Raw genomic sequence first — 25,646 nt, forward strand, 5'->3', positions numbered from 1 at the left:
GGCGGGACTGGGCGAAACCACCGGGAACGGGGCGGGGTGGTGAGGGGGAAACGACGACCCGGGCGAGACCATTGGGGAAGGTGGTGGAGGGGGGGTGTTTAGCTTTTTTTTTTAAAAATAATTATTATTTTCTAACGAACCGCAGAGCAAAAACCAGCGCAAAGAATCTGAGAGCCACGTTTGCTTTATTGAAGGTCACTACACGACGTCAAGCAGTAAGGCAACAGCCGCCTGTGGGGAAGGGGACAGGGACACGCCGACACCGTTCCTATCGCTACCAGCACCTACGGGGAGGGGAAAATTAACCTCACGGAGCTAATTAGGCCGCTCGCAATGTCACAAATCGATGCACCTTTTTGTTTGCAGTGAGAAACCGAGTGTTGGCGAGCGAGTCGTGCAGACACCAGCCTCGGCTGGCCACCGGCTCGTCCCTCAAAAGCTCTTTTCTGTATTTGGGTCGCAAGTGTAGCAGCGATTTCGGCTACCGAAGAGAATTCACAGCCAAAGGTTAAGCGCTTCGTTATCTGGAGAGGTAAAGCCGCAGGAGGCGCTACCACTAGACGTGAACTACGAACTACAAGTCGTAAACTCTGTGCGTAACCTACGCGAAGTGGTAAACGCGATGCCTCGCCGCCCCGGGGCCGGCGGCGGGAGCCAGGCTGCCTCCCGGCACGCCGAGGGACGCCGAGGGACGCCGAGGGACGCCGAGGGACGCCGAGGGAGGCTTCTCATGCTGCGGAAGATGTTTTCGGGTGCCGCACCCCCCGGGGAGTGGGCAGCCTCATCCCACCCTGCCGCGCGGAGGACTGGCAGCTCCGGCAAGGCCGCCATGGCCGGCCGGTGTTCACAGCTTTCCCAGCGCGGCAGTAGATCGGAGCCCATGGGAAACGTTTAACAAAAGGTCGATGTCTGAACTGGGAACGCTCTGCAGGAAGAGCCATCTCACCCGCTTGCACTGTTACTGGGAATTCAGCATCCTGGATACACCGCTCTTAATTACTTAGCTTGGACTAGAGCCCAATTACACCCCGGATAAATTACCTTATGGTACCGCGTGTGCGAGTTAACGTGTAACCGTCTTTCCACCTTTACACCTCCCTCCCGCCCTAACTGGAAAAAGACAGAGGATGAACTCAAACAGCCTCTGTAGTTTTATGTATACCAGACCTCATCTTAACTCTCCCGGTTTCATACTCTGATCCCTCCCCCTATTAACACACGTTAATTGATCCGAAGACTGCCAGGCAGCCTCTCCGGAGCGCTCCTGCCTCACTCAAGAGCTGTACCAGAACCTGAATTCCCAGCTCGTAGCGCATCGTGCTCCCACATCCACCCGCAACAGAGCGGGCTGACAGCGGGCTCGGCTGCCAGTCAGATCCGTGAACGCTACAGTACACTGCGTTGTGAGTTTAAAGGCAAACTGATCATTTCCTTTCTGAAAACAGACTGATCGCCTTGGCTAAGCGAGCTACATATGCCAGAGTAGTAGGGTTGGATGTCCCAGTTCCCTGCAGCTGAGGTATCCTACGAGGAAGCAGAAAACCCAAACCAAACCATCGTGCTGCTGCCAATAACGCGGCAGACACGGCCACCTCTTAAAATGTTTGTTTGGGAAGGGCACGGCTCTGTGTGAAAGAGAATTTGTTTGCTATTGAGTAGGTAACATCAGGTTTGTGGGCTGACATGAAGAAAAAACAATACGGGTTCTTTTCTGTTGATAAAACCAAATTCAGCCAGGCGTAGTGCAGATCTGGAGAGAGCGAGCTCTTCCTCTGTGCTGAGACACGTGCTGCAAGTTAAACTAGCCTGTGGCGGCGTGGGGAAGCGGAGCGGTAGTTAGTGGGCACTACGACAAGAGGAGAGAGAACAAACCATCCCAAACCACGGCACCCTCAGCCACCTCCTCGCGGCCCGGCTGGGGCCCGTGGCACACACCCACACACGACAAAGGAGCTCTCGCAGAAAGCTTCGCCAGGCGCTTTCCTCACTGCGACAGCCCGTCCTGCGGCCAGCCATCGGGGCGCAAGCGTTGGGAGCGTTTATGGGAGCACTGGACCGAGGCTGAGCTCCACGTGATGGGTGAGCCAGACGACCCCAGAGGTATGATCACCTTCCTCGCTGGGCCGGATTAGACCGGTGAGGATTTTAAACTCGTGCTTCATCTTGAAACTCACGGTCACTTCGCCCTCTTCTTTCTGCGGGGTGACCTTGATGAAAACTCCTACCTTATTGGCTTTTCTGAAGGCAATAATGCTGCAAGGCAGAAAACAAAAGAACGCTGGCTCAGCCAAGTTCTCAAACCATTGTTCTGAGAGATTTATTCTGACGCCACATTAAGAGGGATGCTCAGTTTACGGCCCGTGGGCCCTGCTAGAACAGCTGCCCTGCTTTGTAGCTTACTCCCTGCTGCTCTTTTTGCAGGGGGCCCGCACCCCCTCAGGATCGGAACGCAGGTTCCCCCCTTTACGCTGACAGCTGCTGGCACATCGCTCAAACAGAACACGCCTGCTTCGGCCACGGGAGTTACGCACCCAGCTGTGCAACAAGGGAAGGGCCACAGTACGTAGCTCAAGCTGCTCTGTAAGAGGCTGCAGAACGTATTCCGTTTTGAAGGCTGGAGGCGACTTTGTCGCACACCCTACTGTGTAGTTCTCACCGCCACCGTGAACCCCCTGCTTGCAAAGGGAAGGATTACACAGAGTATTCCTGGAGAGAATTAGTACCACCACCTATAACTCAACTGCTCTAACAGCACACCTTGCCTCAAAGGGAACAAACGTCTCCTGAATAGTCCAAACCACAAGCAGAAAGATTTGCATTGCTGATCTCTGACTCCCCCAAAAAAACACCACCACCCCCAAGAAAACCTGGAAAAAAAAACCAAAACATGCTGAAGACAGAGAGGAGAGTAAGTTACTTGGCTGAAGTGCCAGAATCCCCACAGGACAGAAAACACTCACTCAGGGTCATCCTGGAAGTCTTGAGGCTCTGCCAGCTCATCATATTCCGCCGCAGCATCTTTGCCAGCCAGAATAAGCTCCTTGGGAGGAACTGCCACCTGAGACAGAACACGAAGAGAAGCAGCCTTCAGCACTTGATCACCACCTACACTGCGAGCAGGAGAGAGCCCTCCCCTTCCGAGGGCTGCTTTACTACGGTTTAACAGAAACGTGATTCATCCTCGGCTTTCCTCCACTCTGGTACCAGCTGGTTACCACTCTACCAGTGAAACCGTGTATTTCTCCCTTGGGGTCTGGATCTCAAAGAACAGACGCAACTTCAAAATACTGTATGAGCTGATGTTTACATTGGTGACAGTCATTTAAGCTCCAAGGAGGAAAATGCAAGACAGTCAGCAGGGACTGAAGGACATATGGAAAGTGTGATCTGTAGAAGGATAAAAGGGAGTGGAAAGCCTTGGCAGAGGCCTGGGCTCGCACAGCAGGAGGGTACAATACCTTGGCAGTGCTATTGATGTTGTCAGGGTCTCCCTCCTCGCACTCCAGCAGTGTGACATGTGTGATGTTCTCCACTGGATTGGTCAGAGTCAGAAGGACTTGACTCTCCTGGAGAGATTCAGGAATCACAGTTCAAGAAGCAATTTCTCTAAAATTCATCATTATCATTAGCACTCCATCTTCTGTGACTGATCAACACCTTCGAAAAACTGCATCAAATATCCATCCCACCAAGAGACGGATAACAAACACCCCCAGTCCGTAAGAAAGGTGTCAATGCCACGCAGCACTCTTTCTTAATATACAAAATACACGTCTTTGGAATCTAGCCAAGATCTCAACTCCACACCTTTTATTCTTCAGATATTGGTGTGTGCTTGTGATGCCAGATGTCACACTGCACGGTAATCTACTCCTGCAGAGTGACAAGTACATGCAGTGTTATTCTGACCACTCCCTTAACCCTTGCACCCTCTCTAAACAGAGTGAGCAAAGCCCTCAGGGAACAATCATCACACCATGTCATTTTCCAAAAAGATCCCACATCCGCACCTCCCAGCTGTGTCTCACCCCAAGATCTTTCTGGAAAAAAACTACTGACCTTCATGTAGCGCAGGTTGGGAATAGACATGATCCTCACTTCAGGGATATAGTTACTACAACAAAAAGAAAGCAAACGACCGTGACGGACTGTGTTGCTGTTGATAACCTGCCTCTCCAAGTAGAAGGATGTATTCACAGACATCCATCTAACTCATTCAATGCTATTAGAGCTTAGCTTACATTAAAAAGAAAAATGAAGTGCCCTTTTGCTATAGAAGCCTAATCCTACAAACTCCTGCTACCCTGTGGGGCTGGCACAGCATGCAGTGCCTTTTTCAAACTGCTAAAATCTTCAGCAAACTTTTTAGTAGAGCAGGAAGCAAACCTATTACACATAAGCTAAATAGGTTTAAAAAGGTGATTACACCATCCTAAGAGATGACACAACCATACAAGAGGTCAAATCAAGAGCACAAAAGAAATGAAAATAGAAAGCATTAACTAAGTGTTGACAGGCATTGCTCTCCCCAGTCCCTGTATCTTACTTACACAGCAACCAGCTGGATCTTGAATTTGATAGATGTTGGATTGAATTCTGGTTTGCTCAGGTTATGTTCACACAGCTAGACACAAAGATATTTTAGTCAGCACCAAAAGACAGTCTCCAGTCACACACCGAAGAATCAGAGCTGCAAGCACAGTGCCACTAGCCACAGCATTACTGGCTTCTAGCACAGCGCACATAAAAACTACCTTGGGATGCGTGTAGCCATAGCTGTGTCAAGTTACTGATACTCTGAAAATGTCATATCCAGCACTATCAGTGCTATTTCAGAAACATGAGATTTGGAACCAGGCTTAAGAACACTTGGACACTCGCTGACTGCAGCAAGAAGAAGGCACGAGTACCTGCAAGCCCTCTGACTTACGCTTCAGAATCCATTAAAAAAGCAAACAGCTGGAACTCAAGACTGATCTCCTCGTAAGCTGCTCTTCAAACACAGGCTCAGCCTGACACTACTTATTTCTGAGAAAATATTCTGCATTTGCAAAGCATTCTGCATCTTAAATACTTACAAGATTATTGCTCTATTGCTCTGGGAACTAGATAAATATCCCTGTTTCACTGAGAAAGCAAGCACCTTTTTAAGACCATGTAGTAAGCCAACAGCAGAACTTGGATTTAATTCTTGCCAGTCTTCACTTACCAGCTCTCTGCTTTTCTTCTCTGAAATACCCTCTTTCTGCCTTCACTCTAAGGGCACCTTTGGTATTCTGCACTGCCTCTCACTAGTGTTTGCTGACTTGATTTTTGGTTTTAGTAATAGCAGATTTTTTTTAATTCTGACTGTACTGGCAGCCTCCTAGGATTCCGTGGCTAGGCAGAGCACACAGACCCTTACACAAACCCACCTTTGTATCTTTATGCATCTTTGACAATGTTGTCTCCCTTCCACAATCTTCATCATGTCAGAGATGCGACAGCCTCCCTCACCTCCTAGTGCTCTTACCAGTAATTTGGTTGAGAACTTCCAACAACCAGAAGCATTTGAGCAGTTTCTTTTAAGAAGAAATACACAGCCCACTTCCCACAATCCAAGTTCTGCGAGCCTAGAAAAAGCGCTTTTTTGCATTTAATTACCTACCCGACAGCGCAGTGAACGTTTGATCAGGAGGTGCTTATGACGTGGGTAAAGCTGGGAAGCACAGATCGGCTGGAAGTCAGGCTGCAGCAGACGCTGACGCAGAGTTGTCACTGGGTGCACAACAGAAAGCAAGATCAATAATTTGGTCTTTATTAATTAATTCATTGAGACATTAATATATCTCACTCAGGCACTGAAACTCGAGCTCAATTGCACACATGCACTGGCCTAAGAGCAAGTGTGCCACGCGCTGTGTGCGGACATGCTACAATCTCTAAGAAACTTAATTTCACCTGCACCCATTAATTCGGAAGCCACTGGCAAGTATCAATATTTCCAGCAATGAATGAATGAAGGTAAGAGTTGTAGAAAGGGCTGCCCTGACTGGGCACGGTAACACTAGAGCAACATCAGTACCAGCCCAGGAGAAAGAAGGGACCCTGATTCAAAGCTCAGCTGGGATGGAAACAGAATTTTGTAATCATCTAGAAAATAAGTTCTTTCCCTGCCATGGGCAAATCAGTTTTCATGGCTTTGTTACCCTCACAGCTGGGTGCTGCACGAGTACAATATACAGCTTCTCAGCAAGGAGTTTGCGTAACTCAGACTCACGCATAGAATTAGTGACTACACAGTTCCCAAGGCAAGGAACTCCAGCAGCCAAACTTCCCATGGGTTTCTCCCAAAAAACAGGCTCCGCACTGTTCCCAGTGTCTAACGGGCAGTGAGCCACCTGGCAGCCTTTCCCTCACTGCGGGGAACCACGAAAGTCGTCTTCTTTACCAGCATCACACTCTCACAATGCTGACAGTCTCATGAGAAAAGAAGACCAAGATGATCTACCCCTTTCCATAAACCTTTCATGAATTAATTAATATTGGCGGACTTTGTAGGCCTGCAGGACTACCGAGAACATCTGTCCTACTTAGAGCCACCTCAGCAGGACATCCACATCGCTTCCTGTACCTGCTGTTTTATCTCATTCGCTCCCAAGTTTCGTTGACCAATTTACAATATTTGCCGATTAAATCATGAGCCAGCTAAATAACTGGCAAGTGTATGCAAGCTGTTCCAAGCTGATGTCAAAGTAATGCGCAATTGTTACTTAGCAGGTCAGTTAAGGTTCCAACTCCCCAACAGCTCAGCTACTTCCTTATTTCCTGCTATTATTTGAAAAAGGACGTCAGCTCTTTTTCTCCATCCAAAACTTGACACTTCACATGCAGAGCAATTAAGGTCAGCAAGAAAATAAAGCAACCGTTAAGAGGCCTGACGTATTTGGCTCTGAGCTTTCCATGTGCAACATGAAGCTGAGGCTGCATTCAAAGTTACCACTTAAAAAGTCACAAATTTCCCACCATTTCAATCCCAGCATAAAAATTACTAAAACATCAGGCCATTCGGAACCCCACTGATAAGTTTCCAGGCACCGCCCATGTTATAAAATGTAAGGGCAAAAGTGACAGAATATTAAGGCGTTACCTTCTGTCAAATTGATTGGTCTTGTGTAGTAATCCTCAGGAAGAGGTTCCACTTCTTCCACTGCATCAGCTGGCTCAATCTTGATCTCCTTCTGGTCCTCTCCTTCTTTCAGCCTGAAGCAAAGCGAGGGACAACTCGGTCATAAAATACGGCACGCGTGCTCTGACAGACAGCAGCAGCAGTAACTGCATTGTAACACAGAAGGCAGCGAGAGCCGAGATTGCAAGACAACAGTAACTGCACAAGGACGTCAGCAGTCGCTTGTTTCTAGGAGAAAGCAAAACACCTGGAGCTGCTGCACAGAGATGCCCGAGCATTTGACATCTCTCTAACACTCCAAAGAAGAAAGCTCCTTTCACTGCTATCTGCTAGTACGTTCATCATCTTTCTGAAGTTGCTTTACTGTTCTGTAGGAGGTTGCCCACACCTCCTATCCTTCCCACAAAGGTAACCCCAACCCTGAGACTCACGAGAGTCCAGCGAGGGCACTGATCGGTGCGCCGGGCCTCTGGCGTTGAAGCCTGGTTCCCAAGCCATATTTGTCCTACAAGGAAAAAAGGAACTGTCAGCTTCAGATCTGCGTCCTGCCGGGACAAAAAGACCTACTGCAAACTCATCCTTTGAGCTGCATGACAAGCATAGGGAGACAAGCAAAGGAAAGCAGAAAGGGAAAGGTATTCAATGCTTCCCAAGACTTTTTTTTTTTCTTGCTCGAACTGTTAGTAAGGAGAAAACAATTACCACCGCACTGCAGACGGGGAGAGACAGATGTGGCTACTGCTTATAAAGCTTTTGCTCTTTCCTTAAATCACTAGCCTGCACTACTGACACGTTTTTCCCTTGATCTTCTCTTCAGAGCAACTGCATGTCAAGTAGTGCAGAACAAGAGCTCAGCTGCCAAAAGAACTGGGTCGATGCGGGCATGCATCCATCTGAGACGCTCTGTAGCACTACTAGAAGCAGCTGGAAGGTTCAGCCTCCCATGAGCCTCATTACCTACAGGTCTCTCTTGCCAGGCACCACCAGTTAGCAGGAATAGCTGAGCTACTCCTCAGCTTTCTACAGCTGAACCATACACAGGGTGCCTGGAGGCAGAAATCTTCCTTCTGGGCACTACTGAAAACCTGAATTCTCACCAAAGGAGAAATCTGAGCATCAGCCTACTCTGGTGATTTTCCAAGGATCAGAAGATCGATGTTAGTGCCGTCTGTCTCAGGCAGGCAGACAGCTGTGTCTCAGCCAAGCTTTGTGAAGGACTGCTTTTCAAGCGTGCGTTACTTACCCAAAGACACTGCCCTGTTTGTAAGCTAACAAACAATATTTTTTTTTTGGTAATGAATGTTATCCTGTAACTAGTTAGCCTTCACGTGCATTTGTTCTAGGCACATCCAAGTCAGAGGCCCTGAGGCAAGGTGAAGAGTAGGATCCGTTACTGCCCTTCGGTTGGTACCATGAGAGCTTTAACACCAGCAGAAACCGTGAAAAGACTTACCACTACGTGTATAGTGTGTTGCTGCGGAGAGCCCCCAAAATAGCAGCAGGTAGCAACGGAGACAAAAAATGCAGCCATAAGACACAAGCAAGGGCACAGAGCAAGCACAGTTAATTGAGAAGTAGCAAGCATATGCAGAGTCACCCAGCTAAACAAAGTAAGCATTTACCTGCCAGTTACAATAAACAAGTCATTCAGGCCACAACCAAGTCTTAAGGTTAATTTCAGTTGAGACTTCATGCAGAAAAGCGCCAGACAATCCTGATCTAACTGTTACTGAGCTGTGGTATGCAACTGTCCTGGGAAAGAGCTACCACTGGTATCGTGACCGCGGTTACACTGCATTTCACTGCTGGATAACACATTCCTTTGCATGGCAAGTGTAAACCCTTCTGGCATTATCAGAGGGGACTATTAAAGAGAGAGGCAATGTAATATGCAATAATGGGTGTAAAACCACTTGTCCCCAAAGAAACCTGTGTGCCCTAGCACATTTTCTTCATGTTCTCAATAAAAAAAAAAGCTGAGTAGCCCTATCATGCTACCAACTATCTAATTTTCCAAGCCGAGGTTGTTGTGCAGCACTTTTCCTGCTCCGAGAGCACCGTACTCCCAGCTCACCGAAAAGGCCAGGGGCATGTAGTTTCGGCGCCGCACCAGCTTCTTGCGGTCCCGCTCGATCTTCTCTTTCTGAGCCAACTGCTGGTAGTACTCAACCAGTTTGTTAATCTGGAGGGATGAAAAGGAACAGATACCCAGTGAAAGGGGAACAAATGCCAGATCAGCTGCTATTTGCTTGTGAACAAGCTGGGGTTCCTGCTACTCGTTTCACTCCGTTCCTAGTACCAGCTGTATTTTGAAGGATATACGTTAAAGAAGCCTGCATGTCTTAACATTTCTTAACCCAACTGCAGGTGACAAACTGACCCTCCTGTGGGAATGGCGTCTATCGGAGAGCAGTGTCCAGCTCTCACTCTGCAGTCAGGCAACTGAGACTTTGTTCAGGCAGTTGCCATGACTGGACAGAGTAATGCCACGTGGCCAAAAAGGGGCAATTTGGATTAGTGGAACAAACAGCATCTTTTCCCCCCTTGGAGGCTGATCACATTTAGTGTAGAGCGCTAGCCAGTGACAGCAAAGGGCAGTAAAAGTGCAGTTCTGTTTTCCAGATCCTAGACACACTCTTGATCAGAAAACAGCTTTTTTGACATACATACGCAGCATATTCATTGGTGTCATTTTAACAGCACTATTAGATAGGATGTTTTCAACTGAGTTTCTTCTGAAAAGGAGATTTTATACTGCGATATCCACAGGAGAGCCTCTAAGAGGCCTTCCTTCCATTGACTTCAGTCAAGGTGGAGATTAGGAACTGGAACTGGTATCTGAAGGATTACATAAATGCAGAAAAAAGTGATTGAGAGGGCCTGGAGTTGCTAACAACTCTTTCTAGCTGATGCGCCTCAGTGTAAGCATGGCCTGTCCCCTTACTCACCCTCTGTGTGTGAGGATTCTCCGGCTCCTGCCAGCCACCACTAGCTGCATGAGAAAGAGAAAAAACAAAGTCCTCAGGAAAAAATTTCCAGACTCTACACAGAAATCACATCTAACACCCAACTATCTCGGTCTTACTCATGAAATATGACATTCCCTGGTTTTTCTACACTTCCCATTGCAATTCTTTAAGTTCACACCTGCACAAATATACACCTCTGCAAGCTTTTCACAGGCAGGTTTGGGCTGAAGGTGCCTCAGCAGCTTTTATACAGTGTTTTTAAACAAGTGCTGTTTGAGAGAGACTCAGGACAGCACCTAGGAGTCACTTTAGCAGCAGGTACATGAGTTTACAAGAACAGTCTCTTATTACTGGCTGCCATGTCCCTGCATCTTCAGCTCCCAGTCACATCAACACTGGAAGTCAGAGGATCTGCTTGGTCTACTCAGCCCCATTTCTGGAGCCTGACAGATATTTTCTGCATGTCTTATGCACGAAGAAATAGATGAAAGCTTTGTTCCAGTGCTGTCACGAAGAGAGAAAAACAAGTACAAACACTGACTAGCAACTCTGAAATAAGCCTAAGTGAACAAAAGTGACAGAAAATAAATTAGATGTTTACGCTGTCAGACTGAGCGGCTTCAAAGTCTCTGAAGGTACACAAACAAGACCTCAGCTGTGGGGAGAGCGCACCAACTAAACAAGCCCCTCGTTTGACAGCTTTCTCACTAGTCAGGTAACAGGAGCATGGAAGTGGGTCACATGTTCCACTAACTCAGCTCAGCTCTTCAGATGAGACTTCAGCAACAAACCATTTTCCTGTGAATTTCCAACTGTGACTCAAAACCTGGACGTATATTACGTATATCGTACGGCCAGAAATTAATTTGATTATCTGTTACCTTCAAAACACATACTGGGCTCCTGCTGTTATTTAGTTTTCTCTCTTTGACTATCACTTACCAACAGACTTGTCTGCCATGCCCACATCCCGGGAAGTCCAGCGGCAAAATCCACAGGCCAAGTAATACGCTTTCTTCATGGTAGTCTTGGCCGGATCGTCAGGGAGCGGAGCAGGAATGCTCGTGGCCCGGGTGGAAAGGGTGTGCATGCAGCAGGGGCAGTCAAAGCAGTTCGCACACCTGGAAAGAGGAAGGCCTGTAAGAGAGTGCTCTCACAGGGATCCCAGGCCGAGGAAAATGCTCTCAACAGGCAAATCAAGATCAAACTGACAGATCTTTTCATCTTATGCAACAGCAGTAGGAAAAAAGGGCGACAGAGCCATCAACAGAAACAGGAGGGGTTCAGAGTCAACACAAGAATGGTGACAGCGAGAAATACTGGGTGATACTAAAAAACTCTTTGTATTATGAGAGCAGGTCATCAAAAAAACTAGAACATGAAAAGCACCTGATATATCATGGAAAGACGCTTATTCCCCAAAACAGACTAAAAGGTAACAAGAAGCGACGTAATTTTTGAAGAGAGTTTCAGATACATGTGTGATCAGGTGTTGATTAAGAAAGGAGCCATTTAAAATAGTGAGTCTTGACGAAAAAAGCCAAAGCGATCTTACCTATTCTTCTTCAGCTTGGCTTCGGCTGAAGGCATGTTTTCCAGGCAGCTGGGGCAGTAGTGAGAGTCCACCTGATGAACAAGACGGTCACATCACACTTCCCGGCACGGGTTTGTCTAGACAGCACGCTGGCAGCAGCCTGAGACTCTGCCGTGCGATTTAACAAGGCTTTGTGTCTGGCAACGGACAGGCGAAGTCCGTGAAGACTTGAGACATTTTTTGGTATCTGAAATCTTAGCCCATCTCAGCCAAATTTTGGTCTTTAGTAATGTAAGTCAGAAGGTTTCTTAAGTTGGGATAAACTACTCCACCTAGTAAACGGGAAAAGGACAGCCAGGCATTTTGTGGTTACCAGAATTTGACTTTTCAGCTTTAACAGCAGGTTTTAACATGCTATTTTCCATTTGTATCTACATTTATTCTGCCCTTGTACTTACACTGGTCAGAAATCCATGCATTTAAAAAATGTATTGTATCTGTCTGCTGACACAAACTAATTTTGCCAATTAAAACAACAGCAGCGAGAAGGGATCCCCTTCCTGAAGAGGAAATCAAACTTATCGTTAAACATGGAAATGCACGATGACTGCACCCGTCACGCTATGGAGGATTCATGACAGATGCAGCTTGGAGACAAATCTATTTTCTACTCTTCAGAGGCTTTGACATTTGCGAAGAGATACCTCCTCTGAGATCTGGGGTGCATGGTCATTCTTTTAGGGCTTTTCAAATCTACTGTAATTTCCTAATTCACCCGGACTTACACAAAATCGATGTTACCCATTTTACGATGATGACCTGAGCAGTGGCGTGAGCAGCCCCAGGACCGAGGCTCGCCCTTGCTCTGCTCCTGCAGGCCCCCAGGCCCCAGCAGACCATCGCCCCGGCCTGACGACAGCCTACAGCCCAAGGCTCCAGCCATTCCTGGACAAAGAACAAACCCTCCGCAGCAGAAATCCTGCTGTATAATGTGGGGAAAAAGCTCATCTGGGTGGAAATAAATTCACATTAAATAATCTCAACCCCGACTTCATTCTCAAAGCAAGTACGATGCTCTCGGGCCTCAGCACGCTGAAGGCGTGGGTTTTGTTACGTGGGCTGCAAACCCCACCACACCCAGTCAATCTCGGCAAGCCCTGGGGGCCGTCTGATGGCAGCGCTGCCCCTGTGAGACAGCCCCCGCCCGGGAACGCTGCGGGAGCTCCCGGCCCTGCTCGGTCTTCGCCCCAGGCCGGGTCCCAGGGAGGGGTGCGGGTCGGTGGGTGTCCCTGCCCCTCCCCGGACGGGCCCGATGGGGACGTGGGCGTGGAAGGGGGTCCCTGTCCCCCCGCCCCGGCCGGGCCCGTGGAGGGGTGGGGGGTCCCCGGCCGGGGCCCGCGGAGGAGCCGTTCTGGGTGGGGGGATAACCCCGACGCCCTGGTACGGGCGCCTCAGCCAATCACAGCCCAAATTCCACCGACGGACAGGCGTGCACAGCCAATCCAATGCAAGGCACCGCCCTTTCCTTCATCCGCTACCAATCAAGCCGCTCCATGAAGGCACCGCTGTGCCCACCCCTTAGCCGCGCCACCAACCAATAGCAGAGCAGATGGAGAGGGAGCGGCAGGAGAGCCGCCCAATGGCTGCGCGCAGAGAGAGCAACGTCCCGCCCCGTCCCGTCCCACCCGGTCTGCGGGCGCGGCGCTGCCGGTCCGCCGTTACCTCATGCGAGACGCACTCCAGGGAGCGGAGCTCGGTGCAGTACCGGCAGAAGTACAACTGCGACAGCGGCGCCCGCATCTCCTTCTTGCCGCGCACCAGGTACAGCACCCGCTCCGATTGCAGCAGCGACGCCATCTTGAGAAAGGGGGCGGTGGCCGACGTCGTGCGTCACGGCGTCGCCGCGCTCACGTGACTCCGGCGGGATGGGGCGGGGGCCGCGGCGTGCGATGGCCGCCGGGCAGCGGGCGGCTTTGTCTTATCACTTGTTACCGGGGAGGAGAGACCGACCCCCCCGGCTCCAGCCTCCTTTCAGGCCGTTGCAGAGAGCGATGAGGGCTCCCCTCAGCCTCCTCTTCTCCAGGCTGAGCCCCCCCAGCTCCCCCAGCCGCTCCTCCCCAGCCTTGTGCTCCAGCCCCTGCCCCAGCCTCGCTGCCCTGCTCTGGCCACGCTCCAGCCCCTCCATGGCCGCCTTGGGGTGCGGGGCCCGGCGCTGAGCACAGCATTCGAGGGGCAGCCTCACCAGTGCCCAGCACAGGGGGACCATCACCTCCCTCGTCCTGCTGGCCACACTATTCCTGGTACAAGCCAGGATGTTACTGGCCTGCTTGGCCACTTGAGCACACCGCCAGCTCACATTCAGCCGGCTGTCAACCAGCACCCCCAGCTCCTTTCCCTCCAGGCAGCTCTCCAGCCACTCTTCCTGAAGCCTGCTGCATTGCATGGGGTTGCTGTGACCCAAGCGCAGTTCTTCACACCCCAAATCTGATTCCTCTTTGGTCTCGTGGTCGCCAGGATGGGATCCTAACAAAACCAAACTTCCCCATGTCGTGGGATCTGCAGAAAAGCGTGAGGTCTCCGGGTGCTGCGCTGTCTGTCCAGAGGGCAGAGTTTGCATCAGCAAACCGCTTCCGGTTTGATCCCAGTCACGCCACCCAAGCATCCGTCCTGGGCCGTTGTTCCCCACTGTGCCTGTCCCCACGCAGTGCCCAGCGTCAGCCCCTGGCCCCTGCCCAGAGGAAACCCCTGCCCATGAGGATCCGCTGCTGCTCATGATAAAACCCCCACGTGCTTTTTATCCCACAGCAGCAGCTGGAGGAGGACACGCCATTGGGAAGGCAGGGAGGAGGCTGCCTGTGGCTGCCTGTGCGCTGCTCCCGGGGGAGCAGGGAGCTGCATGCCCAGAGGCCAGGGGTGTCTGAGAGCACGTGGTGGTGGTTTCTGCCACCGGGAATCCGGCAAGTTTCCCTGGGAAAGCCAGGGTGAAGGGTGCAGGGTGTGGGTCCCACTGTGGGTGACACTGGGCTTGTGTCCCAGCAGGAAAATCAGAGCATCCCACCTTGCTTCCCTGAGCCGGCTGGGAATATCTGCTGCTGGCTTTGCCCTTCAGCATCGCCGACAGAGTGGAATATTCCACTGGGCAGCGGAAACGCCGTTCCCAGCCAGCGGGCTGAGGTCCGCTGCCTCCCCGGAGATGCCCTCTGCCCCTGTCTCTGTAAATCAGCCCTGGCCCGAAGGCGTGGGGAGTGCTGCTGGTGCCTCGCCGCTGGCGTTTTATGGAGGCTCTCGGTGGTTTTGCTTTTCCCTCTTGCCCCGGGCCTCGCAGGCGAGCGGGCGCGTGTGAGCCCTGCTGCTGGCAAGGCAGGAGGGGAACGGGAGCAGGGGAAAAGCCCTTCATTAAGCTGTTAACGCTGTGAAATGTCCCCAGGGTGCCTCCCTGGCACCCGAGACCTTCAGCCTTGGCTCCAGGCGGTCTCCCCGAGTGGGACCCCATCCCGGGGGGGGACACGAGCTGGGGTGTGCTCTTCCTTTATCCCGCTGCAGAAAGAAGGTCTTCCCTTCCCTCCCCTCCCCTTCCCTCCCTCCTTCCCTCCCTCCTTCCCTCCCGTCCCGCCTCGGGCCGGGCCGGGCGGGGCCAGGCGGAGGCTCCCTCCCCCGGCGGGGATCCGGCCGCTGCCTTTCGCCGGAGCCGGGCAGCGCTGCAGGTAGGAGGGCAGGCAGGGCAGGCAGGTTGCTCCTGCCGCCACCTCTCCCCCCGCAGCGGGGGCTCGTCCCCCCCGTCCCCGGGCTGCCGGAGCCTGGGGCGGCTGCGGGCGGGACGGGGGGGGTCAGCCCGGTGCTCTCGGTCGTGTCCGGGACCCACAGAGCGGTGCCCGCTCCCCACTCCTCAGCCCCGCACCCTGCTGCTAATTAAGCCATTAACGTCGTGACTCAGCTGGAGGCCCCCCGGGGGGGCGGGAGGTGCGGGGCTCCCCCGGAGCGAGGGGGGCTCCGGTAGCCCCGGTCCCGGCGTCTCCCCACTCGATGACCCACTCGTGAGTGACCAGCGGGGCGCCTGGTTGTGGCTTTGCTTTATCGGCTCCTTTAGCAATGGTAGCAATTAACAGGAAAGTTTTTCCTCTGGGCTTTTATCCAGCTGCATCAAAGCGCGCTTATAAATCCTGGGGCTTCTTGAGGGAGCCTTTGCTCTCGAAGGAGCCCGGGGCCAAGGCTGGATGTGCAGTGGGGTGCTCAGAGCGGTGGGGGGGTTTCTGGCCATGGGAGGGACGGAGGGGGCTGCCCTCTGCTCACCTCTCTGCCTCTCCCTTGCAGGATGGACCTCCCTGATCCCGCGGGTCCTGTTGCCCTCCCCAAGCACATCCTGGACATCTGGGTCATCGTCTTGATCATCCTGGCCACCATCCTCGTCATGACGGCGCTGGTGCTCTGCCCGGCTACTGCCGTCATCATCTACCGAGTACGGACTCATCCCACACGCAATGGCATCGTGTGAGGCGGAGGCGACGAGGGACGGCTGGCTTGCCGAGCAGGGGGCCACAGCTGCGGGACCGTGTGCCAGGGACCCCGCAGAGCCTGATGGGGCACCCCGAGAGCTGAGGAGAGACAGGCAGGAGCCGGGGTGGGCCAGCACCCGGGCGCCTGCCCCTGTACCTGGTTCTCGCTGGGTGAACCCACTGCCTCCTATTTACCCACCGAGCTCACGGGGACCATCGGGGAGATGGCAGCCTGGGCACCAGCGGGGAGATGTGTGACTTTGCGGACGCATCCAGCTAGAAACGACTCGCTCCCATGAGGCAAGCAGGCTGGTCTCACCTTCACTGCTGACCCCGTCTCCTCCCAGGCAAGCAGCAAGGAGTGGAAATGCCTGGCAAAGTTATTTCTTCTTTGGAGTCCCAGCTGTGGGGAAAGAAGGGTTAAAGCAAGATGGATGTGACTTCTGGTTGTGCATTTGGAGACTCAGCTAAAAGCATCGGTGACAGAGCCTGTCCTGGCTGCACAGCAGGCGTGCAGCTGGCATCAGCTTCTCCTCTATCAGATATCTACTGAAAATGTAGGAAAACCCTATGGGGTGCTCGGTTCCTCTGGGTCTCGTGGGGCAGAGGAGTGTGGGCAGCTCCTGCCAGGCTGCCTGCCTGCACGCCAGCTGCCCTTGGTGCTCCTGCTGATGGCAAGGGCCCCCAGCACTCGCCCGGCACGCCGGCCCTGTTGGGGGGGGTCTGTGCATCCCTCGCCTGGGCAGGCAAAGCGGGAGGAGCAGAGGGGTTCCTGCCCAGGCAGCGGCAAGGGACCACGTAAGCTCTTACATTGCACCTTGCTACGAAATAAATGGACTTTATTCTACATGTGCGCGTGTTGTGCAGCTCTGTCCGCACTACGGATGGTGTCTGGGTGCCCGTGCGCAGGATCCGAGATACTTTGCAGCCTCTCCAGAAACCCTCCCCGCGCTGACCTCCCGCACCGCCTTGGCTTGAGGTCCCCGGGATTCTTGCCCGGCCTTTGAGTTTGGTGGCCGCAGCCACGCGGACGGCACGCTGCCAGCCCGGCCCCACGCTCCGGGGGTGCAAACCCGAGTGTGGCTGCAATAGCGGCAGCAACCGTCAGACAGCGAGCGGGAAGGATCCCCAGGGACTTTCTGACAGCAGCAACGGCTGCTTTTCTCCCGCTTGGGCAACTGGCAGCGCTCCCCCTCCCCGGAGCCGGGCTCTGGCGTGTGGCAGGAGTCTGGGGGCCAAAACAGCATCCCGGTGACTCACGGCGAGAAAGATCATGAATAATGAGATGAATCAGGCTGGGATGTAGGGAAATGCTATGGTGATGCTGGTGGGAATTGTTTAAATCCCATTTTTTCTCTGGAAAGAGCAACCAGCCCCACAGTATTGGAAACCCTGCGTCCCATCCCTGTGCAGCTTGATCTGTGACAGCCAGCATTGGGTTTGCTTTTGGTGTTGGGGCCACAGGGGCAGGTGATTCCCAGAGAAGCAGGACCCTGGGCAAACGCTGCCTCCCCAGGGAGGGAGCCCCGCGTGGGGACGCAGCCCCCAGGGAGCGGAAACGCCTGCGCTGGGGCTGCAGGCTGCGGTTGTGCCGGGGAGGGAGCGGACGCGTATTTCTTGCCCGGCCCAGAAACAAATTTCTGTTTCGAGCTGTCGTCTCTCTCTCTCCCCCTCTCGAGTTGCAGAATTTGAGGCAAATAACCGGTTATTTTCCTGTTGTTCCCCCTCTCTCCCTCCCTTGCTGGCACGGTGCAGCGGCAGCTGGAGGAGATTACGGTTGTGCTGGGTGGGAGCAGCCCCGGCTCTGCTTTCCCCCCGCACTCCACCTCAGCGTCCCTTCCTTGGGGACACTGGGTGTGGGGACGGCCAGCAGCATCTGGCACCAGGAACCGGAGCTGAGCAGCTTTGCTATAAGAGGAATAGGGAAGAAGGCACAAATATTGGAGTGGTTTGAGAAGGAAGCCTGGTTTGGAGCAAAACACCGGAGGAAAAGCATCCAAACCACCCCCGTCCCTGCAGCCGTGCCCGGTGACTGTTCCCACCTCCCTGTGGGAGCAGCCGGGGGGTGCGAGAGTTTTCCTTTCATGGCAGGAGTTTTCTGGGAAGTTTCAAGCCCCTGGCAAACATTTCCAGGAACGGCATTGCAAAGCCTTGGAAAGACAGGTTCGCTCATGACAACAACAAACTGCACAGAGCAGAATGGCAGTAAGGGGAGAGCAGGGAGAAGCGGGGACGTTTTTAAAGCATGATAATGGGGGGGATGGATTTAGACTGCTGTGCACTGTCGAGTTGGAAATTCCTCCTCCAGGACTGAGCAAGATAAGCAAATCCCCCTGCGGCCCTGGCTTCGGTGCCTGACCAGTGCTGGAGCTCGGAGGCAGCGTTTGCGTGGCGTTTCGCTGAGGAAAAATGCCTTTTCTTGCCTGTTGGGGAGCGGGTCCTGCAGCGGTGATGCTGCGCCAGGCAGGCGTGATGCGGGCGAAGAGGTGATTCAGCATCCGCCGGGATGTTTCCTTGCCAGTGCCGGCGGGTGCTGGAGCACGGTGGGAGCCGGGCTGCTGCTGAGGGAGATGGAGGCTGGCAGCCCCGGCAGGGAGGAGGTGGTGCCTCTGGGCAGCGATGAGAGCCATGATGGGGGTGCAAGCACCCGGCTCGCCTGCCTTATCCCTGCCGGACGGGGCATCGCAGACCCTGTGGCTCGTCAGGAAGGTTGTGGGGAGCTCCAGTGGCAACTGTGCAGCAGGAGCGGAGCCTGAACATGTTGGGTGCTGTGGGGAAAGCATCGCTTGGAGCAACTGCTGATACAGGACCCAAACACAAGCCTAGTGGCCCCAAAGGGAGGTTTACGGGGTCCCAAAGCACCCTCCGGGCTCCAGGCTGCAGTGGGGTCTCCAGGAGCACATCGCAAACATCACGGCCAGTGGGCTCGTCCTTCCCCAGCCTCAGGCAGGAGCAAATCCCCACGGGGTCGGAGCGCTCCTGGGGGGCTCCTCGTGCTGGAGGGGAGAGCAGCAGCGCTCAGCAGCCACCCATCTCCCCTCCCCTGCTCCGCAGCAGCGGGTCACTGTGTGCCACTGTCCCCTTTGGGTGGGGGCAATGGGTCGGGGCATTTCTGCAGGGGGCAAATCTTTGCCTGGGAGGGGCAGGGATGGGGCAGCACCTGCAGCTATAGCCTGGGGGGTGCGGGGGCACTCGGGGACGGGGGTCTCTGCTCCAAAGGGTGCTGGGCACCGTGCCCAGCGGGGAGGCTGCCGCCGAACCAGGGCAGCGCCTGCGGGAGCACACGGGCTGGGGCAGGGCGGCGAGGGCTGGGCGAGCTGCGGAGGCAGCAGCGTGGAGGAAGCCTGGCGCTGGGGGAGCTGGGGCCTCTCACCCGACAGAGCTTGTTTTGCTTTCGCCTCCCGTTGCACACCTAGAACAAAAGTTCAGAGGTTGCTCCGGGATTGATGCTGCGCCAGGCTGCCAGAGGGAAAGCAGTGCCACTCCCAGCTGGCACGATGCTGCCTGCTGCTGCCCGAGCCCCTTGCCGTTGTGCCCGGTACGCTGCTGGCACGTCCCCAGCACTCTGCATGGAAGAAGCTCCTCATTCGGCTCTGGGACAAGCCCAGCCAGCAGCAGTACGTGGTCCCCACCGCTGGTTTCACGTTGCCTGTACTCACCACAGCCCTGCAGCCTGGCGCGAGGTCTCTGCAGCCCCCGGCCCGTGGCTCGGACACAGCCAGGGAGGCTGGTGGCAGCGGCAGCATGGTGGCCAGGGGGCTGGAAGCGCCTGGCCTCCCGCCCCCGGACTCCTGCCAAACATCTGCAGCAGGCAGGGGCCAGCTCCAGCCCAGCTCTGGTGGAAAAACAACCGAGGAGGGAGGTTCGTGCGAGGGTCAGGCTGTGCAGCGCGCCTGCATTTGGGGTGGGGGACCCCGATCTGGCAGGGTGGAGCGGCACACTGCCCTCGGACAGTCTTGCTGGAGCCCCCGGCACCCTCGGCTCTCCCATGCTGCCTCTGGCATGGCACAGCACGGTGGGGACACTGCGTGACAGGCCCAGGGTCCCATGGAAGTTCAGTGGCAGAGATGGGGTCCATCAACCGTGGCTCATTAAATCCTCCCCTGTTCCCCACCTCCACCGAGGCCAATTCAGCACCAGGACCCAAAGAGAGGGGACTTGGAGAAACGGGTCCCTTATTTTTGTTTTGGTTTTAAGAAAACGCGGTTCAGGAGTGGCTCAGCCTTTCCCTGCACGTGGCGGGGATCAGGGACACGTGGAAGGGACACAAGCATGCTGTGCCACCACTGCACGTGCCGCACCGCTCCTCCTGGCCCCAAGTCCCTGCTAACCACGGGAAAGCCACCAAAGCCCCACGCAGGCAATTAGGGGATATAATTAGAAGAGGGTGGCTGTTCCCGTGGTGGGAACTAGCAGGACAGGGAGCGCAGCCCCGAGCAGCTCCCCGGCTCTGTCCTGGCTCTGTCCTGGCTCTGTCCTGGGAGGCAGCTCAAGCCCTGGCCGGGGTCAGCACCGTGAGCTGGCTGGGGAGCACGGCACCGTGCCGGGGAGCGTGGCGCCATGCTGGACATGCACCAGTCCCTGTGGGCTGCAGGATGCAGTGAGGTGCAAGCAGCGTGCTGGCCAGGAGCTGCAGCCCCATGGCCCCAGATCTCCCCAGAGCCTGGGAAGTGGGTGGGGAGGGTTGAGCCCCTGCTTTTGGCTCCCACAGGCTCCCTGGTTTTGCCAAGGAGCTGCCTCGCACCGCCCACAGCCACATCTGTGAGGGGTGACCGGAGCATCCCTGTGGCCAGCCCGGCCATTGGCGCGTTGTGTTGGGCGCTGGGCAGTCCCCAGGCAGCGGCTGAGCATCTCAGGGGTTTGCCTGGACCTGGGGGAGCACCCCACACCACGTGGGGACCCGTGCCAGGGCAGGGCTAAGCCACTTCTCCAGTAGCAGTGCAGGTTTAAAGCTTTGGGAAATGCTGCCCGTGACGGAGGGACCCGCAGCCCCCCTGCTCCATGGGTTCCCCGTGTGCCTGGGGGACGTACCCGACCTCCCACGCCAGCCGAGGCTGCACGCGGAGCCTGACAACATCAGCCTTTCCCAGGACATGGTGTTCCTGCCGGCAAAAGACATGGGATGGGAGATTGCTCCCAACTTCCCCCAAGCCATGGCCCCGCTCCCCTTCCCTGGTGGCATCTCCGGCAGCCGGCTCGGTGACAGCACCCTGGCAGGGCTGGCCCTGCTTTCTAGTAAAGCCAAACCTCATGCTGGCGTCCACGGTCCCCCGGGGCTCACCCGCTGACACCCCGTCCTGCCCTCCATCCCAGGCCAGCCCCCACCCCAAACCGCAGCCCCCCTCCAGCCAGTTAATTCTCCCATCAAATAATTGTTTTTATGGGATTTCAGGGAATTTACACCTCACCAGGGATATTTCCCTTGGAGCCAGCCCAGGGTAAATGTTTACATTCCCCTGATATGCAAACAGGGCCCTGGAAACTCCTGCCCCTTGGCCACAGCAGGGTCACCATGGGGCTATGGCCCCCCAGCGCCGGCACAGCCCCCTCGGGAGGGACCCTAACCCAAGGCAGCTTCTAGGAGCACCCTAATTTGCTGGGCTGCAAAGGAGAGAAGCTTGATTAACCCTTCCCCACCCCGGAGCAGCCCAGCCATGGGAGGGGACCCTCCCCAGGGATGCTGCTGGGGCGATTCGGTCCCTGCTCCTCGGGTCCCAGCACCCCGCTCCGGGGGGGTGGATGTCACCCCGGCCGGGTGGGGACATCGCCTGGCACCTCTCCCACCCCGCGGGTTTTGATCCCCGGGTCTTTGGCTCGTAGAACGCGTTGCATAAACCCAGGGCACATGCGGCTGCCCCGTGTTGGTGGCGGCTGTCCCACGTCCCTGTCCCGCCGAGGTGCCAGCATGGCACCGCCACCCCCCTCCTCCCCAAACGCCCCCCCCCGCCGCCGCCCTGTCCGTCCCAGGGCCCAGACGGTTAACGCAGCCCTCGGCCCGTCCTTCCTCCGGCGATTGGCTCCCCCCGCTCAGCCCAGCAGCTATTTCTCGGCTGTCGGGCTGGGAGGTGGCAGAAGGGGACAGGGAGAGGTGTGTCCCCCGAGGAGGGTGTCCCCCGAGGAGGGTGCCCGCACCCCACGCCAGCCCCGGCCATGGGGGGCTGGTCCGGCAGCGCCTGGATTTTGTCCCTTTTCTTGGCTGGGCTGGTTCAGCCGGGGCAGAGCCAGGAGAGGGAGAAGGTAAGCGGGGGGACGGGGAAGGGGACACCCCCCACGGAGGGTGCGGGGGGGGGAGGTGGCACCCTGGGGACCCGTCTGTCCCCAAGGCTGGCTGCAGAGCTCCCAGGGGCAGGGAGTGGGGCACGGGGACCCTCCCCATCCCGATGCCTGGAATCATGGGGGGGATTTTGCTGAGCAAAGGGGGAATCGCTGTCCTGGGGTTGGGGACAGAGGGGGACAGAGCCTTCTCGTCCCCTCCCAGTGACCCCCAGAGGGGCAGAGCACAGGGCTTTTGTTCCATGCGCAGTGTCCAGGGGGGTGCACCCATGTTTGGGGGGTGCAGGGGCCGCTGTGTCCCCACGCCCCCAAGGGCAGAGAGCAGGGGTGACCAGAGAGCAGTGGTGACCGTCACCCCCGGCCCCCTGCCAGCCTCCCCACCCGGGGTGGGCGAAGCAGAGCCCTGCCGCCGGGATCCGGCCAGCCCCATGGAGGCTGAGCTCCCCGGGCAGAGCCCCTGTGACTTTATCTCCTGCCAGCTCCCAAAATAGTCCCTCGGTGGCACTTGGGTGAGCCTGGGTGCCCTGGTGGGAACAGGAGATGGGGTCCCCTGGGTTAACCCCTGCAGCACCGCAGGCAGAGGCTGTTCCACCATGGCATGGGTCTGATCCAGCCCCGATCGCTCCTTTCCCTGGGCCTGGCTTGGCCATGGCACAGCAGGGTGCTCTGGCTGCCCCTTCAGAGGGGTGCGTGCAGGGGTGGGGGGGTCCTGCCCGCCTGCAGCCCCGGGGAGGCCGGGGCTGGTCTCCCCACGCCAGCTCAGGCTGTTTTCCAGCCTCTCGCCTTCCTGCCTGGCCGGGTAAACATCCCTCCAGCTGCAGCCAGCCCCGCTGTGCACACACGCGTGTGTATGTGCATGCACACGCCAGCCTGGTCTGCCACCCTGACCTTGGCATGCCGGAGCCTGGCTGCCGCCAGCGGCATTTGGGGCAGGAGACACAACGCAGGCAGCTGCTCTCTCAGCCAGTGCTGGATCTGCTGCTCCAGTGGCCGTGGGGTGGCCGTGGGGTGGGTGAGCGGGGTGGCCGGCAGCCCCCAGCCCCATCCCACTGGATGCTCCTCGCCCCACAGGTGAAATGCTACGGCTCAGTGCAGGGCACCATCTACGATTACGGGGCCCTGACCATCGATGGGGAGGAGTACGTCCCCTTTAGGAACTACGCAGGGAAGATGGTGCTTTTCGTCAACGTGGCCACGTACTGAGGCCTCACCCTGCAGTACCTTGGTAAGGGTCCCGCGGGGCACGGGCACCCGGGGGACGGGGCAGGCAGCCGAGGAGCAGGCGGCGTCACCCAGGCGTGCAGCCCTTGGCAGGTCCCCATGGTCCGTCCTGCTCCGGGGAGCTGGGGGAAGGGGTAACGCCTGCTCCCCAGGACCCGGCCCGGGATGCTTCGAGGGGGTCGGTGTGGGGGTAAGCCTAGTCCTCCGCTAACCCATCCCTGGCTCTGCTTGCATGCAGAACTGAATGCACTACAAAATGAACTGGGGCCCTATGGGCTCGTCGTCCTGGGCTTCCCCTCCAACCAATTTGGGAAGCAGGAACCCGGCCAGAACTCGGAGATCCTCCCCGCGCTGAAGTGAGTACTGTGGCGGGGGGCTGCGGGGCACCTGCCCCCCTGGGCTGGGCTGGGGTCCCCAGCCAGGCGGTGGGTGCATAGGCTGCAGCTCCTGCTGGCTGTGATCCCCCTCCCTGCCTGGAGCAGCGGCCCCCAAAAGCACAGGGTTTGGGGTTCCCCCACGACCCCTGTGCAGCACCAAGAGCTGCCTGCTGCATGTTGCTCCCCTTACAGGTATGTCCGGCCAGGGGGTGGCTTTGTCCCCAACTTCCAGCTCTTCCAGAAAGGGGATGTGAACGGGGCCAAGGAGCAGAAGGTCTACACCTTCCTGAAGGTGGGTGCCGTGGCGGCAGGGGGTGGGGGCAGCACCCAGCTTGGTTTTTTTAGGGGAGCAAGGCAGTGACATGCTGGCCCCCATTGCAGAACGCCTGTCCCCCGGTGGCGGAAGAGTTTGGGAACCCCAAGAACCTCTTCTGGGAGCCCCTGCGGAACCACGACATCAAGTGGAACTTCGAGAAGTTCCTGGTGGGCCCCGACGGCGTGCCTGTCATGCGCTGGTACCACCGCGCCAACATCGCTGTCGTGAAGAACGACATCATCGCCTACATGAGGCAGCACCAGCAGCAGGAGCAGGAGCAGCAGCAAGAGGACCAGCAGAGGCAGGGGATGCCAGCCTAGAGGGTGGCTCCGCCCCCGCCACTGGCACCTCTCTCGTTGTCCCCTCCGGGGATGCTCCCCAGCAGCAGGAGCCAAACGCTGAGCCAGCACGCTGTCCCCCCCCCCCAATCGCTCCCTTCTCTGCCACCCCCCAGCTGGGATGAGACCAGTGGCAGAGACCTCAGCGATGGGAGAGGGACATTTCCCAATAACCCCGTGTCCCACCTCCACCCCCAGCTTGCCCCCGCCTCTGCCATCCCGCCGGGGGGATGCAGGGGCCGGCCGCCCCCGGAGCAGAAGACCACGTCTTCGTGAAGGCTTGGCCCGAAAGCCCCCAGCGTGGGGCGGGCCTGGCCTGATGCTGCCAGGCACGGAGCAGCTCTTCAGTGCATTCAAGCTGCCCGTGGTCCCAGCGCAGAGACGCGCTCCTCTCCCAGCCGGGGATAGCCAGCCCCTCGCCCCCCGCCATAGAAACGCCAAATAAAGGCTCTGCAAACACGCAGCCCCGCTTCCCGGCCAGGGGTGGGGGGAAAGAGTGGGGGGCACAGCAGCCAGCCTGGGGGTACCAGCAGGGAGGGCTGGCTGCCAGCTGGAGAAACTCCATTTTTTTTTCAGGTCAGCTGCAAACATGAATTTATCATCACAGCCCAGCATTTGGGGAGAACATGGGGGGTCAGTGCAGAGCACAGGGGGGGAAAAGCAGCTCGCAAGGAGCATGCCAGGGCACCCTGCCTCCTGCAGCCATTCTTACAGAAATAGGGTTGTTTTTTCTTTTTTTCCCCTCCAGACTTGTTTTCCTGGAGTGAGATTTGCTCTGTGCAATTTGAGAGACTGGCCCCAAGGCCATTGCTGCAGGGAAAGGCAGAGAGGGGAGCAGGGGGTTCCCTGCCCTGGCAGAGGCAGAAGGTAGGAGAGGGGAAGGCAAGGGGCTGAGCCCAGCACCCAGAGGGAGGTGGGGGGCATGGACTTGGGGCAATAGATCCTGGGGTGCCCATG

General features: G+C 56.3%; 3 protein-coding genes across 8 annotated transcripts; 2 read left to right on the forward strand and 1 right to left on the reverse strand.

Moving 5' to 3' along the window:
- Positions 1-168: 168 nt before the first annotated feature.
- DCTN4 (dynactin subunit 4) lies at positions 169-13,580 on the reverse strand. Of its 3 annotated transcripts, XR_014229465.1 has the most exons (14): positions 13,394-13,580; positions 11,693-11,763; positions 11,080-11,258; positions 10,117-10,160; positions 9,243-9,350; positions 7,600-7,673; positions 7,130-7,242; positions 5,648-5,757; positions 4,551-4,624; positions 4,060-4,114; positions 3,459-3,566; positions 2,961-3,058; positions 694-2,253; positions 169-663 (listed from the first exon to the last, which is right to left on the reverse strand). XR_014229465.1 is itself a non-coding variant. In XM_082324170.1 (13 exons), the coding sequence occupies exons 1-13, from the start codon at positions 13,526-13,528 to the stop codon at positions 2,040-2,042; spliced, it is 1,383 nt and encodes a 460-aa protein (XP_082180296.1). In that variant the 5' UTR covers positions 13,529-13,580; the 3' UTR covers positions 169-2,039. The 3 variants fall into 3 exon arrangements, 2 of the variants coding, with proteins under 2 accessions (XP_082180296.1, XP_082180297.1); XM_082324170.1 differs by having other exon boundaries at positions 169-2,253; XM_082324171.1 differs by lacking the exon at positions 13,394-13,580 and adding an exon at positions 12,457-13,344 and having other exon boundaries at positions 169-2,253.
- Positions 13,411-17,013, forward strand: SMIM3 (small integral membrane protein 3). 4 transcript variants are annotated; one of them, XM_082324174.1, is made up of 2 exons: positions 13,411-13,492; positions 15,983-17,013. In XM_082324174.1, exon 2 carries the CDS (start codon positions 15,984-15,986, stop codon positions 16,161-16,163), a length of 180 nt encoding a protein of 59 aa, XP_082180300.1. In that variant the 5' UTR covers positions 13,411-13,492; position 15,983; the 3' UTR covers positions 16,164-17,013. The 4 variants fall into 4 exon arrangements, with proteins under 4 accessions (XP_082180300.1, XP_082180301.1, XP_082180299.1 ...); XM_082324175.1 differs by lacking the exon at positions 13,411-13,492 and adding an exon at positions 13,948-14,239; XM_082324173.1 differs by lacking the exon at positions 13,411-13,492 and adding an exon at positions 15,330-15,375.
- Positions 17,014-22,226: 5,213 nt separating this feature from the next.
- On the forward strand, positions 22,227-25,152 carry GPX3 (glutathione peroxidase 3). Its single transcript, XM_082324577.1, has 5 exons — positions 22,227-22,401; positions 23,509-23,662; positions 23,897-24,014; positions 24,228-24,327; positions 24,417-25,152. Exons 1-5 carry the CDS (start codon positions 22,315-22,317, stop codon positions 24,669-24,671), a joined length of 714 nt encoding a protein of 237 aa, XP_082180703.1. The 5' UTR covers positions 22,227-22,314; the 3' UTR covers positions 24,672-25,152.
- The last annotated feature ends 494 nt before the right edge of the window (positions 25,153-25,646 follow it).

The sequence above is a fragment of the Platalea leucorodia genome, assembly GCF_965183815.1.
Source record: "Platalea leucorodia genome assembly, chromosome: 11".
NCBI classification, from domain to species: Eukaryota; Metazoa; Chordata; class Aves; order Pelecaniformes; family Threskiornithidae; genus Platalea; species Platalea leucorodia.

What these genes read in the sequence shown, in the direction of transcription:
- DCTN4 (XM_082324170.1), bottom strand. Translation starts at nt 13,528, where the DNA reads ATGGCGTCGCTGCTGCAATCGGAGCGGGTGCTGTACCTGGTGCGCGGC. An exon ending in AACGTTCACTGCGCTGTCGG is followed by an intron (nt 4,625 to 5,647) that starts GTAGGTAATTAA and finishes CTTTGTGTCTAG; the next exon opens with CTGTGTGAACATAACCTGAG. An exon ending in CCAACCTGCGCTACATGAAG is followed by an intron (nt 3,567 to 4,059) that starts GTCAGTAGTTTT and finishes GAATCTCTCCAG; the next exon opens with GAGAGTCAAGTCCTTCTGAC.